This window comes from Euprymna scolopes, chromosome 14, assembly GCF_053919585.1.
Source record: "Euprymna scolopes isolate OS-2025 chromosome 14, ASM5391958v1, whole genome shotgun sequence".
NCBI classification, from domain to species: domain Eukaryota; kingdom Metazoa; phylum Mollusca; class Cephalopoda; order Sepiida; family Sepiolidae; genus Euprymna; species Euprymna scolopes.
Genome location: NC_136495.1, coordinates 96,399,979 through 96,417,646, shown reverse-complemented (window position 1 = coordinate 96,417,646; position 17,668 = coordinate 96,399,979). Strand labels below are relative to the sequence as shown.

General features: G+C 31.5%; 1 protein-coding gene across 1 annotated transcript in view; it reads right to left on the bottom strand.

The window, feature by feature from the left end:
* The window catches only part of LOC145293179 (N-acetylglucosamine-1-phosphotransferase subunits alpha/beta-like), a 149,407-nt gene that overhangs the window by 47,294 nt on the left and 84,445 nt on the right, over positions 1-17,668 (bottom strand). Inside the window, exons 12-16 of the mRNA XM_080139654.1 lie at positions 12,950-13,073; positions 10,162-10,236; positions 7,592-7,647; positions 6,760-6,874; positions 3,260-3,468 (exon numbers count right to left, since the gene is read on the bottom strand). Of these exons, the coding sequence (XP_079995780.1) occupies positions 3,260-3,468; positions 6,760-6,874; positions 7,592-7,647; positions 10,162-10,236; positions 12,950-13,073 (579 nt within the window). The remainder of the gene's footprint in view (positions 1-3,259; positions 3,469-6,759; positions 6,875-7,591; positions 7,648-10,161; positions 10,237-12,949; positions 13,074-17,668) is intronic.

Below are 17,668 nucleotides of genomic sequence, written 5' to 3'. Positions count from 1 at the left end.
TCGATTATTTTACCACGTTTGTCATTTTTTGTACTACCCCATAGTTCATTGTGGCCGTTTAGGTCCCCCATTAGTATGAATGGTTTTGGTAGTTGTTGGATTAGGGCATTTAGTTCAGTTTCTTTTATTCTTTCACTTGGTGGGATGTATAGTGAACAGAATGTTGTTTTATGGAATGTTGCGGTTATTGCAACAGCTTGCATGTTTGTTTTTAGGTATATTTTACTGTGTGGAATGTTTTTGCTTATAAGAATAAAATACACCAAAAACATAAGTTTCCAAGAAGCCCGTAAACTAGCAGAAAACACAAAATACTCTGAGATAACAAAAAGAAATACACAGCCTAACCTTGAACCAAATAATACAACAAAAACAAATCCCTCAAACACCCAAATTGAAGTATTCATGAAATTACTCAACAAAATGAGAGAACTAATAGAAGACTTAAAAAAAACCATGAAACAAACCATCACAGAAAGTAAAGATTTTTTAAAGAATATAACCGAAATAAAACAAAGTCCCCAAACTAAAACTCTACCACAAAAACCTATTAAACTCCAAACAACAGCATCCATAGAAACAACCCCTATGACAGAAAAAATAAAAAATAAACAGATCCCGCTCAATCTCTAGATCAGGACCCCACCACCCACCGCGACCCCATTCGCGATCTGAAACCCGAAACATCCAAGCAAATATCGAAACTATGGACGTAGACATAAACACCAACAGTCCAAAACCAGAAAAAGACAAACCATGGCTCAAAATATTTCAATGGAATATAAGAGGAACAAAACCCAACTTTGAAGAAATATTACTCCTTATAAAAATTTTCTGCCCTGCTATAATTGCCCTACAAGAAACCCACCTAAAAGAAGATAATACAATTAATATAAAACACTACTGCTCATATAACTACATAAACAAGAATTCAAACATAGCTACAGGAGGATTCTCTGGAATCGGAGAGCCTGGCAGTGTTCATAAATAACATTCATTCGTCCAATATAGAATCTATCAGGATTTATAAATTGAACATCATTTGCATTATTTCTTCCGATGTTATTTCTAGTTCTCCTATTTTCAAGATTCATCAGTCGTTCCCTTCAGTCATGTCATTTCTTCTAACTCTCATATGTTGTCTGTTGATGCTTCGTTGCTCGTCTTTCTTTTTTGTCCATTGCATATCTTCTTGTTCGCAACCGTTCTCTTGCTTGAGTGTTATACAATTCTCTCTTCTTCATTCGAGTCCTTCTTCTCTGCATTATTTCTCTACTACGATTATTACATGCATTTCTCTCCTCGCTCATTTGACTCCTTGTTCTTCGCATTTGTTCTCTGTTTCTATTTCGTTAGGCTTGTCTTCCATCCGCCGTGAACTGATTCTGCCTTCTATTTTGTCATTCGCTGGCTGCCTGTCTTTGCTGCCTTCTTCGTTCGTCCATATTGAAGGTAAACAACCACGGTAGATGAAAATTATGAAAACAAACTTCAACAGGAAATTGTAATAAGTGTAATAATTATCTAGTGTAAAAAATAATTCTCTGTCAGCAAAAAAATTTCTTTAATTTGATCAAAGTCCGTGAACCAAATCCAAGACGACCGTAATCGATTACCTAAAAAAAAAAAAGTGAATCGCTGGAACATGAAATAAGAAATGCACAATCCAAAATTAAAAGTTTGAAACGAAAGGCACACTTTGAGGAACAACTATAAAAATATTTTATTGAAAACAATGTGTTGATAAAAATAATTTATTTAGAAAAATGAACTGTCATTTAATATATATATATATTTTAGATTTAATGTTTTTATAAAAATATTTTATATACAAAACAGGTTTTGTTTCGCTAATAATGTGTCACTTTTTTTGGTTTGTAAAGTCAAGGCTTTTCATGAAAGTTGAGGTTTTATAACGTAGTAGTAGCAACTATAATTAACAAAAACATCAGTGTCTCTCTCGCTCAATAAACAAATGTAAAAAAAAATAAACAATGAAAAAAAAAAACAAATAACTGCTCAATTTTTTGTTCCTGCCGGCTGAAAAATTTGTTATCGTTTTTTTTATTATGGAATAACTTAAAATCAATTATTTTTTAACAACTTTTGAAAGATAAAACCCTACATTTTATAGAATTAAAAACAAATATAATGTTCATTAAAACAATGTTGTAATAAAAATAATTTATTTAGAAAAATGAACTGTCATTTAATATATATATATTTTTAGATTTAATGTTTTTATAAAAATATTTTATCTACAAAACAGGTTTCATTTAATGTTTTTATAAAAATATTTTATCTACAAAACAGGTTTCATTTCATGTGTCGCTTTTTTGGTTTGTAAGGTCAAGGCTTTTCATGAAAGTTGAGGTTTCATAACGTTGTAGTAGGAGCAATAATATATTAACGAAAACATCAGCTGCTCTTTCTCTCAATAAACAAATGTAGAAAAATAAACAATGAAAAAAAACAAAAAAAAAAACATAATTGCTTAATTTTTTGTCTCCGCCAGCAGAGATTTGTTATCGATTTTATTACGGAATAACTTAAAATTAATTATTTCTTAACTTTTGAAAGATATAACCCTAAATTTTATAGAATTATAAACAAATATAGCGGTAAGAACACGCTAATCAAATAGAACCCAGATCGTTCGTAAACTTGTATTCCGAAATTAAATGTCTATTCCAGAATTAAATCTCAACCAATCAAATTTGCCGGAAAGCGTGATACACAAAAGAACACACACGCTATCGTATTAATATAAAGATTATTTTTTTATATAAAATAACTAGTGTATCCATTAGTATTGACCATATTGATGCAGTGTTACCATTTTAGTTTTTTTTAATTTTATTCATTTGCACATGATAGGCAACTCCCATTTATTTTTCATGCTGATTTTTATTTTTAGGCGATTATTTAAAAATGTTTCATATTGGCAGTTGTCTGAGCCAAACTAAGTAATTTAAAAATAAACTATCTTATTATCTTGCTAATAACGTGGTACAACAATAATAAATTAAAATTGGCTAATCTGAAAAACTTTGATTTATCAACTTAAATGCTGTTTGGATTTGATTTTGTAAATATTACAACATACTTTTATATGCAAGATGTATTTGTTATCTATCATTTCTGTCCTGTTCATTATTTTAGTTTATTTTCCTGTAACTAGCTGTAATTTATGTATATATACATGCTTACTGAACAATTAAACAGTAAACGCTAAAAAATAATGGAATATCAACCTTACCTGTTTGGTGTGGTTGGTATTCTTTTCATGGGTAGTCAGGTAGAAATTCAAAGTTGCTGTGTGATTTGGGTAAAGCAATAAAGTCATAACCTTGAAGACTTGAGACATGATAGCACTACGGATTATTTTGTCCTTCTTCATATTTGCTGACTCCACTCTGTCATCTTCTCCCAACAGAGAACTCAAGTTAAAATAGAAAAGATTTTGACCTAAACAAAAAGAGTTTCAAGAATATTAAGAGATTTTTTTTGTTTTTGGTAAACAACTGCAACAATCCAAATATACTACACAAAAAAGAAAGACCATTACAAAATAAATAAATAAATAAATGAAAATGGATGGGAGCTTTACAAGCATCAAATATGGAATCAGTTATGTATACTAGTGGAATTCACCCTAGGTGGATTGACCTGGCTCTCCCCTAGGAGGAAGTTTCAGGGTAATATCATTCACAAGCAATCAGATTTGTTGCATCCAATTATCCACTTATATCATTGGGAAACATTGGTAGTAGTTTTGTCATCGACTCATTTTGCTAACATTTTTATACATAGAGAGAAATGAGGGTTTTTACTAAATATGTACGATGATCATTGTGCAACTAAATTGCCACCGCTGCTGATTAAAGTAACTTTAACACAAGTGATCAACTGGGTCTGTCAGCGTAAAATATCATAAAACAATCTTGTAATAAGCAATAAAACAAACTTACAAAGTTTTGAGAGGTTATTTTTAGCAAATATCTTTTTAACTTCATATCTAAAAAGATATTTACTAAAAAAAAAAAAAAAACTGATTTTTATTAAATATTCTCTTACACAAGAGATTTACTAAGTCCGTCAGTGCAAAAATGTTATTAAAATAAACAATAAAACGACTTAATCACAGTTGCAATAATTTTTGGCAAATTCTCAAATATTGAGACTTTTTTCAACCCAGTGGGCCACTTGTTTTAAATCTTTGTAAAATAAATTAAAAAAAATAAAGTTTTTTTTTATTATTGAAAACAAACAAAACAAATTTATTCAGTAACAACTTTCAGCCATTTAAATTTTACAAGTAACCTTTTGTAAAAATTTGAATTTTGAAACACAATAGCAATGTAAAACTAGAAAAGCTTTTTAAAAAGTAAGCAAGGTTTCCAATCTGGAGAAACTAGTGTTCTCACATTTAAAACAGTGTTTAACTGCTCTCATGGGGAGGCAAGTAAATAACTATTATTTAAAAAAAATTATTTTCAGTTTTTTTTTGTTTTTTTTTCTTTAAATAATATTGCATAAAGTTCCGTTTTATGATAGTGTGACTCTGAAATCACCGTAATATTAAAAGTGCAATGGCCAATGACTCTTTATCTGAAAGTACATCTTTTAAACTCTTCGGCCTAATGCTCACAGGAAACATGAGTTTGAACAATTACATGGAGAGTATCGCCAGGACCGCTGCGAAGAAGGTGGGTTATCTCTATCGTGCTAGAAAGATACTAACGCCCGATAGTATCCTATACCTCTATAAGGCCACCATTCGCCCATGTATGGAGTATTGTTGTCATATTTGGGCTGGTGCATCTGCCACTAGGTCTCTTGCTCCTAGATAAGGTTCAAAAGAGAGTCGCCAATCTGATAGGTCCTGAACTGTCATCTAAACTTCAGCCTCTGTTCCATCAACGAAACATTGCATTCCTCTGCCTGTTCTACAAGTATTTTAATGATGAATGCTCTGACGAACTGCAAGCACTTGTGCCCCCTCGACGAAAATATCCCCCACAAGCAACTAAATCTCACCTCTACACAGTAGAGATCCCTAGATGTAAGAGAGCCTTCTACTCCAGTAGTTTCTTCCCCAGAACAGCTAGACTTTGGAATTCCCTTCCGGGTCCCTGCTTCCCCAACTGTACTGACATGCAGAAGTTCAAGTGTAACGTGAACCGACAGCTTGCTGCCCAACTCCCTACACAATACCCCTGATGCCTATGTCCCTGATAGTAGCCCCCTACAACAAAGTGGCAATGTGCCTTGTTTGGGGTGAAAATAAAAAAAAAAAAAAAAAAAAAAAAAAAATTGTAAATACTTTTTATATGAATCTAAAAATATATTTGCCGAAAATAACCCTCCATTGAAATTTGTGAGTAAATTCATTTTATTGTTCATTTTATTAATACAACATATTTTTTACAATATTTTGCACAGACAAATCTAGTAGATCGTCTGTGTAAAAGTTGCTTTAACAACAAAACAGCAGCAGATGCAAATAATCATACAATTTAATTGTACAATCTGAGTAAACCTCCTTATGTACAATCAAAATGCAGCACAATTAAATTGTCCGATTCGGCTTCTGCTGATTAAGCAACTTTACATGTTGTTTCTATATAATAAACAGCAGGAGCAGTCAGTTGTACAATGATCGGGAATAATTTCATCGTACATATTTAGTAAAATCGAGAGAAATGACATGAGAATATAATGGATGTGTATGTATGAAAGGTTTAGATCTGATAACATCAGAGAAAGATTAAATGGAGACAGTATATGTAGATGTGTACAGGATAGGAGGCTTCATTGGTTTGATCATATGGAAAGAATGGTTCAGAGTGCTTGGATGAATAGATGTAGAACAGTTGAGATAGTAGGGTCAGTTGGCAGGGGAAGGCTAAGGAAAATACCAGGAAAGATTTGAGAGAAAATGAGATAAATAAAGATCTGTCAGAAATAGGTTAGCTTGAAAGTCAATTTCTAAAAGTTGTCCAACACATGTCAGCATATAAAAAGGACATTAAACTAGATGTGATTGATTTCTAAAAAATTGATTTTAAATATTAAGGAAAGATTTAAAGAATAGTGGGGCAAAAAGGGAAAAAATAAAACGAAATTGAATAATCATACACAATGAACTCATTTTAAAATGAGAAATTACTCAAGAGACACCATCTCTGCATTTGTGTATTGAAAAATTTTGTTAAAAAAAAAATAAATAAAACCCCACCCCAGAAATAAAACACCCTACATAAAATATATATATATTCCCCTCAGTTTTCTTTAAATCTTTACTTAATATTTATTTAAAAATAGCTGTACCTGGCCACGCATTGCTGGAATTAAAGCGGGTTAGGAATATGTGCTAACTCTCAATGCAATGTAACCAATTTTAAGTTTAGATGAAGATCTAGAGGTATTAAAAGTAATATATGTTTCTGTCAATTATTATTATTTTTTTAAATTATTATTTTCTTTACATTTGATACTTGCTTTTTATCTTTTTAGGTTAAGTTTTTATTTCTTCAGTTGTAAAATCAGATACTTCAGGATTTCTCAACACTCCTCTGGATATGTTAATTTTGCTGTAGGTGTTTGGTTAACGAATTTTCCTAATATTTTCAAATGGATCTAAGTACTAATAAATTTTAACATCACTTAACTTTGTGATTTTAGTTGTTAATCGAATTGTTATGAAAAGAGTAAAAAAAAAAAAAAAAAAAAAAAAAGAATAAAGTGAAAACTTACCAGGATCAACTTGATAAGTATCTCGGCCTGGTACAAAGTCAATACGATAGATTTGGTCGTATTGTTGAGTGCCACAATCACCCATGTCAAAGCCACATTCATAAACATTACAAGGCTTAAAAAAAAAAAATATATATATATTTTAAATGAAAAAGAAAAAAAAAAGAAATGCAGAAAATTTGGAAAGATTTGGTTCAATAGATTTTAATTTTTATTTAGAGTTATGAGTGGATCAACTTTCAGACTATTAGATGAACCATCAAATTTGGTAGATATGATACCCTAAATATTAAAATTGCTGTGAAAGGTTTCTAATATAACTTTAGTTTTACAAGAAAAAACAAAAAAAGAGAAACAAAAAAGGAAAAAAGAAATCAGAGAAAAAGAAACAAGAAAAAGAATATGAAACAAAAGATACAAGAAAGAGAAAAAGAAACAAGAGAAAAAGAAACACGAGCAAAAGAAACACGAGCAAAAGAAACACAAGCAAAAGAAACACGAGCAAAAGAAACACAAGCAAAAGAAACACAAGCAAAAGAAACACGAGCAAAAGAAACACGAGCAAAAGAAACACGAGAAACAAAAAGAAAAAGAAACAAGAGTAAAAGAAATGAGAGAAAAAAAACTAGAAAGAAAAAAAAACGAGAGAAAGCAAAAAAGAGAAGAAAAAGAAAAAAGGGGAAGAGAATGGAGAATGAGAAGAGAAAAGAGAAAAAGAGTAAAAAAGACTAAGTTAGTATTTCTATGTTGTTGTATGTTTTTAAAGTGAAAACACTCCACATTTCAACCGATTTTAACTAAGTTTTGATTTATCATATGATAAAATACTTACATCATCACAATATCGATCACCTAACCAACTATTGGCACATCCAACACTACAATAAACTGTAAAGAGAATTATTTAAAATTTTAAGGTCACTTTAACTTATAACAATAAGCTGGAATAAAAAGAGAAATAAAGTTAACTCTAATAACTAATAACAAACCTAATAACAGAATTCTTTTTTTATATACTGAGGTACAGTGAAAGGCGTTTGTTTGAAATAAAACAAAAATTTAAATATCGAATTTCAATTAAGACCAATGATGTCCACTTAATTTTCATGCCAGTATTAGTAAAATATTCAAAAATTAGGAAAAATGATAAAATAGGAAATAAATTATCAATGAAAATAGTTTTCAAAGAAAAATTGTAAGTTATACTTGAATAGATTCCAAATCATAAGTTACTTTGCTTGCTTAAGTTATATTTCAAAAACAATAATGGCAGATCAATGGATCATGAAAGTACCTGTTTTATGTAACAATGCAGTAATATGTTCTAATTGCGACATAACAATTAAGTAGATAATATTGCTTTTTTGCTGAAATTGGTATAAAAATTAAGTTGATAATATTGGTTTTAATGGAAATTAATTTTGTGAATTTTGATTTTCCTTCATATTCCAATCAGTCACTGAGTAAAAACAGCCTTTTGACATCCGATTGAAAGTACAACAGCATAATTGGCAACCGAGAGTTGGGCCTTATTTGAAATACATTGAGATGTCATCTCGTGTAGGAAGTGACAAAGGTTAACATCTGCATCTATCGAGGTTAAGCAAGCTCCATGTTGGAGTATCGGCTTTGATATGTAAATTTTTAGAAAGAATAAGTGTTTGTCACCCCCAACTTGTTTGTTTGCTTAGGTAATGTGAGAAGTGGGGAGTTTTTTGTACAAGAAGTAGAAAAATCAGTAAGAAAGTAAGAGCTTGAACACAAACACTGAAAGTTGAACGCTTCAAGGCTCTCAACCTAATTTTAAAACATAAGGAAAGAACTCGCAGTGTTAGTGAAGTGTTTTTAAAGACAAAAATGTAATTTTTGTATGCAAACGTTCATTCTAGCTTGATTGTTCAGATACTGTCACACATTAAATGGGCGGATCCTTGGGTTAAAATGCTTTCTCAGACAAAAGCAGAAAAAGAATATGATTGGCCACTTACTCAAGTTCCTTATCAGCTGTGTCAACACTAAAGTTTTGCAGATCTTTTACCACAGCATGGACATAGAGTAACTATATATATTATTTAATTGGAATTCATTATTAAGAATAGTATAATTTATTAATTCATTTATTGCGGACTATTATCCTCATCTTTCTTAGTTGTTGTTTCATGACGTTTCGGCCAACTATTCCTCTGGCCTTCGTCAGGTGATAACCGCGATGGGATAGGAACTCCGAATCTCTTAACTGCATTCTCAGCAATTACTGCCATCCATAGTTGTTGTTGTCTCACCACGTTTTTGGCCAAGTAAGCCTTTCGCCGGCTTTGGGTAGGTTTGAAACCACCATCTTCAGACAATTCTCACCTGGAACCGTAGAGATTCAACGTCTCTATTCTTCGGAGCCCGTGGCGCAGTGGATAGAGATGCTGAATCTCTACATTGCACTGTAGAGAATCTATGGCTGATTTTATAAAATTATTTTTATATAATAGCTTGAATTAAAGTTTAACATACAAAGTCAAGTATCATGGTTCAGTTGTGCTTTAAACAGAAACATTCATTCTGAGCACATCCTGTCTTATCAAAGACACTGCTGTTAATTTTATATGCCGGGCTCTTCTGGTTGTGCAGTGACAAACTTCCTAACTGCACTTGAGACATTCCAATACAAAACCTATCTAAGAACACTCCCAGCCACATAATATACATTTGTGTGAAATTTTAAAAAATTCGGCCCAGCCATTTCAAAGTCGTTAGGAAACAAACTCACACACACAAATATATATATTTATATATATATATTCATTCAGAGTGAGCAATATTTTTTAATGGAGTAAGTGAATTCTTTGTAGGCATACACGACAAATTAATCTTCTAGATAGAGTGAGGAGAGAGTAATTTTTTTTTTCTGTCAGTATAGATTAATGTTATAATTAAAAAGCTTATAATCCGAAACTGGAATCTGTAGTTGCGCAAGTAACATCATCCTTGTTAACTGTGATCACCCATTCACATTTCTCACTGTTTCTAGTGGTGTCAATCGCTAGTATATCTGTCATACAGTTCTGCTGAAGAAATGGATGAAGAGGTTGAGTTGGATCCGGGAGCAATTTTGGGTTGAGAACGCCTCTTTCTGGCCTACTTTGCAAAAAAAGTTCATTTTGTATAATATTAAAAGAAACAAAAAAATTATTAAACTTTAATGTGAACATCTACCCCCAACCCAATTTTCTTTTGTTTCTTTTTTAGAAATAAAGTACTTTCTGAAATGGTTAGAAAAGCAATACATGATTATAATTTAATGTTGCAAAAAGAGAGAAGAAAAAATCAAACTAAGTTTAAACAAATGATTAAAGAATCCATTTCCTTTTTTTTTTTTATACACTCATAAATCAATTTATTTGAACTTACTTAGCTTAACATCACTTCTAAAGGAGAGGTCACCAACCCAATAATTTCTTGAATGAGGTTCAGTGTCAGTTTTTCCTACAATAAAATAAGTTTACATAGTTAAAAACAATTTTAATATATTTAGCAAATAAATATATTTACCATATTTATGTTTCTTGCTTGATGCAATCTTCAAGGAATAAATTATTTTTTGTTACAGCATTTCTTTTTTTGTTTCACTGTTAGTGTTTTGGTTAATGTCTATGGAATCCTTATAAATTTAGTAATATTAAAAAAACAACAACTTCTCATTAGATGATTGCATGAGGCAGGACATCTGCTTAATAGATAAACAAAAATAGCATCTATGATACCATTTTTTATAATTATCATATTTTGTTCTATTTTAAAAGTATATGTACCTTTAAAATCAGTGCTAGAAAAATAGGACAACATGAACTCCAACGCTTCACAAATATATCAGTTGAACTATGGATGTGTGTGTCTCCATCAACCTTCTGCATGCTAAGGCCCACATCTACATTCTGTCGAGGCTGAATTTTTCAGTTGTTGTCAGTTCATCTCCATCTCCCAAAGCTTTCCCAACCTGGCCCAAACTACAATCCATCTTCAACTGCACCCAAACTGACTGCCTTGTGGGACCTCCGAACAACAATCTGTCTTTCTTGGAGTCCCAAGTCCAACTGCTGTCAAAGTCACACTGAACTATCATTGGTTGATCGTTTCTATTGTGGCTGACTCATAGCCACTCCCCAAATTTAAAAATATCTTGGGTCCATTGTTCAATATCTCTGTTACAGTCATTCATACCACCTGAATTTAAACCTTACCCTTGCCTCTATTCCTATCTATTGTCTATTGATAAATCCTTTTGTTACTCGCTAAACATACTTTTTCTTGTTACCTATCCGCCTGTCTTTTTTCTTACTTAATACTCACTTACTCTTAGCAGTTAACAACCACAGTATCACATTGGTTAAAACTATTTTACTTGAATCTTCAAAAGACATCCTTCCTTTGCACACGATCAAACCAATTTAATCAACTTCAGATAACTTCCTCCGTATCAATGACCTCCAATAATAAATTTATTCTTACATTTTTCCATCAATTTGGAATCCACTCATGCTGCTTTAATCCTGCAGGTCACTACAAATTTACAGTCTCAAGAACTATCTAAGATATCTTCAAGATATTTAAAATTTTTCACAGATTGGACACACACAATATACAACTGTCCTCTGATGTTTTTTAATATACTTTTGACATAAAAACTATCTTGAAAACTGCTATACTGCTTTAACTTTGCATATCATTGCCCATTTACAGCCTCCTGAACTATCTAGGATATCTCCAAGAAACATTCTTCAATCTCTTAGTTGTTGACCTCAATTTGAGGGTCTTGGGAAGATGGAAACAGTATACCCAAATCCAATTGTTTTATAAAACTATACAGAATAAGCATTGAATTGTGATACCCAAAGGCAAAACTAAAATAATATATACAAACCTTATATAGTAATTATTTGTTTGAAAAATATTGAAAACTTTTCATAACACGAAATGCAAAGTAAATTTGAATAAAATTCGAATAGTTACGCTAAGACATATTCTTGGTCATTTTCTTGAGAAAATCAAGTCTTGCAATTTACCATGTAATTCCGCTATTCTATCTGAATATTCAATCTCACTCAATTGAACTTTAATTTGAAAATTGAGAGGGAAACTCTCAGACACAATAAACATATTAAGTGGACAGTTGTCTTTGTAACGGAAATATATTTCCCTAAAAAAATGCCCCTTGAATAACTTTAATAGTCTGCTCCACCAGTTTGCTAGCTATGGAATATCTTAAAATGTTTTTACAACTATCAAATCTGTCTTTCTAACTGGTCTATTAATGTAGTTCTTGACAGGTGGAAGTCATAAGGACATAGAATTGGCCCAAATCTGCTTTCTGATCTTCATCAGAAAGAAGATTTCTAAATCAAATTTCTGAGATCAGTTATTGACATCTATGCAACTAACGGTCTATGGCAGCACTTTGAATAGCATTGATGATTAACATTTTTGCTGATTCTCTTCTGACCTGGAGCACATCATGGAATGGGGAAAAATGGCTTGTTACTTTTAAAACGTCTAAAACCAAAACCCTTTCACTACCAATGATCACATCCTCATTTTGCATCAGCTAAAATGAATAGCTCTCTTCTTGAAGAATCATGTTGACTAAAACATTCAAAGCAAGAACTGGTTTACTACCACTTGGAACCTAATGGAACTTCCATAAACAAAGCTTATTTCTAAGAATTTCCCCTCAATACCATAGAACTTCTTCCCTGCTGACTACAACATAAGTCTTTAAGCTAAATGTCAACAAGTACTTATGAAACTGTCCTCTTAAATAATAAAATTCTGCCATTTAAACTCATCACTGCCAACCCTATCAGTGTTATCCATGATCCAATTAATAATCTCTTTAAGCCTTATCCTTGAGTGGCTTTTAGCCTTAGTAATTGTGAGTCATTAATATAAAGAAATAACTAACTGCATGAAAGTGCACAAACTTATCTTTAACTAAAACTTATCAACTGAACTAGAAATTGCATTTGAAGCACTTTAAAAGAAACCATGCTTCCATTCAGTACTCTAAACTAATTTAAAAATAAAAATGGTCAAACAAATATACTAGTTACCATCAAAATAAATTCTATTGAAACTGCACTTATAAAAAATGAGATTAAAGTTTATATACATATATTTTTAATTAAAAAATGTTTAGACTTACCTTCACAATCACCACCATCCCAATCACATTGAGAATTATTACAGTGCTTATCACAGTATCCATCTTTGATCCAGGTGTTTGGGCAATTTTCATCACAGCTTGGAATTGGCCATGTTAAATATACCTTGATTAAAAAGAAACATCTTACTTACATTTTAGTCATTTACAGATATGTTACACCTAAAAATGTTTTAAATCTCACCTAAAAACAATTAATTTGCCTCCTCCCTTGAGGCTCGCATTAAAATATCCAAAGGTTTAAAACTAACCTCGATGATTTAGAATCCTTCCTCCTTGTAAACTCGCCAGATATCCTAGCATTAAATCAAACTGGTCTACCCTCCTCAATCTCCTCTAATCATTTTGACATGCTAGGATAGCTCCCACAAAAACTAACAAGCATATGCATGGGTTTGGAGTCCATCTCCATAACACCTTCGTCATTACAGCCTAGAATAAGAGGATAAAGTCTACATGTGCTTTAGAGTACAATAGAATACAGTGTTAATTACTTATATTTCAACTACTGTCCTCCTTTGATCCTGGACTGTACCCTGCTCAACTATGTCTGATAGTTTAGATCCAGCACTTTCTTTAGATCTGAGCACCCAAATCCATGTATTTGGGGATTTTATTGTTCATCACAGAGATCGGCTTGGTTTCTCGAAATATACAGATGCAGTTGGTAACAGCATACATAGTTTCTTTGCTGCACATTCCTTTCCACATTCATTTTTTTCAACCAGCCTCCCAGATTGTGAGAATCAGCCAGTCTCACTTAATTACATTGTGAAAGCTAATCATCTTGTGATAATGGTTGATATCATTCTAAACTTCCAATTCCAAACTGAAGTGCCATTACTTAAAATAATGAGATACTACAAATGGGCTGATTGGAAATCTTCAGATATGTCCTATGACAAAAAACTTTTTCTCTCCCTGCTATACAGTATAAATGTAGCAGTGTCAGAAACCGGTCTTAAGAATGTGTGAAAAAAAATTGACTAATTCGACCTCCTATTTTTACAAGCTTATAACTACTTGAAAAATGTAATTCAAACCCTAATTTTTTTTTCAATTGAAAGAGCAAAGACCAAATTTAAAAAAAAATAACAGGTTTAATAGCAAATAATGCAATATTTGTTTTTTTTAAATCGGTTTTCTTTAAAAAAAATTTGAAGAAAATCAACAGAATACTTCGGTTACTTCGGTTATAAAAAAAAAAAAAAAGATATAAATTCGAAAAAAATCACTTACCCATAAAAAAATACTATTCAACGTTTAGTTCCATTCTTCATTGTTCAGAATTTATCCATATTTATATTTTAAATTCCATTTATTTTTTAAATAAAAGAATTTTTTAAACAACTGTTTGAAAAAAGCACCATGACGCAACGATTTTTACATCTTTAGCGAAAAAACGGAAATCGCTGTTTGTCATTGTTTAGACTTACGGATGGACAGAAGGCAGTAAAAACCACACATTCATGTTAGTCGTCTAGCTTTTTGCCAGAAGAATTATATGTTCCCATAATTTAAAAATAGTCAAATTTTACTTATAAGATTTTGCCTTTAACAAAAAAAAAAACACTCGAGGAAATTTTTTTTTTTTCTTTTCTCAAAGAAATGCATAAATTTTTTATTTATTATATTTTCATTCTTCTTTATCGGGTGAAATTTAAAAAAAAATATCTAAAAGAAGAAAACATTGAATGAAATAGAAAAAAATTGTCGTTATCGTCTATTACTAACTGGAAAATATAAGCAGAACATAAGCTTCAAAAAAAAAAAAAAAAAAAAATTGTGGTAAAAAAAAAAAAAAAAAAGGTTTTACACTTTGGATTTTACAGGTAAATTTAAAAAAAAACAAAAACACACTTTTTTTGTTTTAATTTACAATATATTATTTATTGATCTTTTATCTTCAATTTCTAAAATATTATATTCAGTTTATTGGAAAGAGCATAAAATTTCACATTGACCCCGAAAATATCGTAAAAATTTAACCAATAGAAAAATTTTGATAGATTTTTAAAGTTTAAAAATTGAAAAAAATTTAACTCGTAAAATTCAATTGATTTCATTATGTAAAAAAAAATGGCTGCATGAAGGCGTGCCAGCATTTTGTAAACACTGTTTTTTAAAAAATAATATTTCTATTATTTTTTTAAACAACTTTAATAGTTTATTTTGGAAATATATTCCATAAAGAAAATAAACAACCCACTTTTAAAAAAGAAATTACGAGTTTTTTATATTTTATTCACAGTTTCATGTTAGGGGTGTCAAAAATTCCCCCAAAATTCTGATACACGTAGTATAAATGAGATAACGGAATGGGTCATTAGAATCATATATTCTTACATGGAAGTTTTATAGCAAGCCCCACTCTTACATATGGTTTACATTGAACTGTGTAGTTGCTATTGCACATAGGCAGCAAGAATTCTACCAATTGAACTGCTACAAGTCAACCACAAATAGACAAAAATTTATAGCATCAAGAAACCATTGTACGAATGTAATACCCGCAGCTAAAACCATGTATACTGAGATGATCAGAAAGCATACTGAATCACAGAAATTAGGAATCAGCTATTTCTGGAAAATCTATAATAATAATGTGATGCATCTAACTGCCATGATGTCACTGGTACAACAACTGATAAAGCTGAACAGCTTGCCCAGTAATTAGACTTGGATGTAACAAACCGCTCCCTCACAAATTTCCCAATATGGACCGAAGCCACATTTGATCTGATTATTACCTCTCCCATGTCCAAAATATCATTAAATTTTTTTGACACATCCAAAGCATGTGAGCCTGATCTTATCCGTGCTAGAATAATTTTTAAAATAATGCTCTGTGGAGCTGGCCTGTCTGTTCTCTTCAAACATTAGAAAAAATGCCTTGCCAAATCTTGCTTCCATGATAGCTGGAAAATGACCTTTGTGGTAGTAAGAATTCTAGTGAAAGAACTGATCCACAAAATTATCACCTCATCTGTCTCTTCGCTAAAATCTTTGAATCAATAATCAATCTAGCGATGGTCCAGCACGTTGTTGATGCTAAACTTTTAAAAGACTCAGTATAGATTTAGGCAAGCTTATTCTATTGTGGACATTCTAACTGCCATTTTTGAATGAGGCAGACGAAGCTAGGGTGGTAGCGCTCAATATATTCAAAACTTTTGACACAATCTGGCATGAAGGTCTTCATACAGTATTACTGGACAAATATTTAATATAATCAGATCTTTCTAAAATAAAAGAAAGATCCAGGTTGTCTTTAATGTGGATGTGTTTCAAAGCATAAACAGATGGTTACATTTAATGCTGTTAAGACAGATTCTTAATCTGTTATTTCTAATTTTCATAAATGGCTTCCATTAGAGATGCGTATATTTATAGATGACACCATGCTCTATTCTCGACATGTACATTCAAGGCAATGACTTAATCCTTAGAAAATGACCTCCAATCTAACTGAATCAGGCCATAAATGGATGATTATACTTAAGACAAAGCTCCTTTCCTTTAACAGAGAGATTCTCAACCAGAGGTTAAAAGTATATAGACGGGGGTAAATAATTGAAGTACTTACTAAATTAAAAATAATTATTTCTTTTCAGATTGTATCATATCTAAGAAACGTAATAAAATTAATTATAAGAAATGTAATACAAATTAATTTCATAATTTTCTATTTAAAAAAAAATGATTTTCTTTATTTTTTGTGATATGATGCATAATACTATTTTTATACAAACCTAAAGTCTTAATGTTTCATACACCCATATGCTAAGAACAATAATCAATATATCTTGGCAAAATCATCCCACGAAGCAGCAACTTTATGGCAACCTACCTGCCATATCTAATACCATCAGAGAAAGACACCTACGATTCACCGGTCATTGTCAGAGGACAACCTAGATCCACGTACATCCAACAAATACCACATGACGCCAACTGTGAACCTGAAGATCTGAGGCCACTGATGGAAGACAGGAAACTTTGGAGAGGAAGAGTCACATTGGTCTGGGCAAGGAGCCTGTCATGATGATGATGATGATAATAATGAAAGTCTTAAACAATAAAAAGGTTCTTTTTGACCTTGTTTTTATGTCACTTTGTATGATGACAAGAATTTTTTGTATGGGAGTAGGATTTAAATGGAGAAATATACAAGGCCGAGGGGGGGGGTCAATGATGGAGGAAATGTTTAGAATGGCTGCTTTAACAATTATAAGAAAGCTTTCTAACCCCCAATTGTCATGGCTAGTAGCACTTTACCTGAGAGTTTAACATTTAAACACCTTAGTCTAACATTCACATATAACACAAATTTGGACACATACATACAAAAATTTGCCAAGTCTGCTGCAAGTAAGGTGGGCTGCCTTTACTAGGCTAAAAAAACTTTTCACACATACCAATATCCTATATCTCTTCAAAGCCACCTATACATGGCGTATTATTGTCACATCTTGACTGGTTCACCCACCACTAATCTCTCTTAGACTGGGTCCAAAATAGAGCCTGTACTCTAATAGGTTCCACACTGTTAACCAAACTTAAGCTCCTGTCCCATCACCAGAATGTTGCACTGCTGTTGCTTATTTTACAACAACTTCAATAGAATTTACTCTGACTAACTTGCTACAATTTTGTCTCTTTGACATAAATACCCAGACAGCAAAAGCATACTCTTCCTCA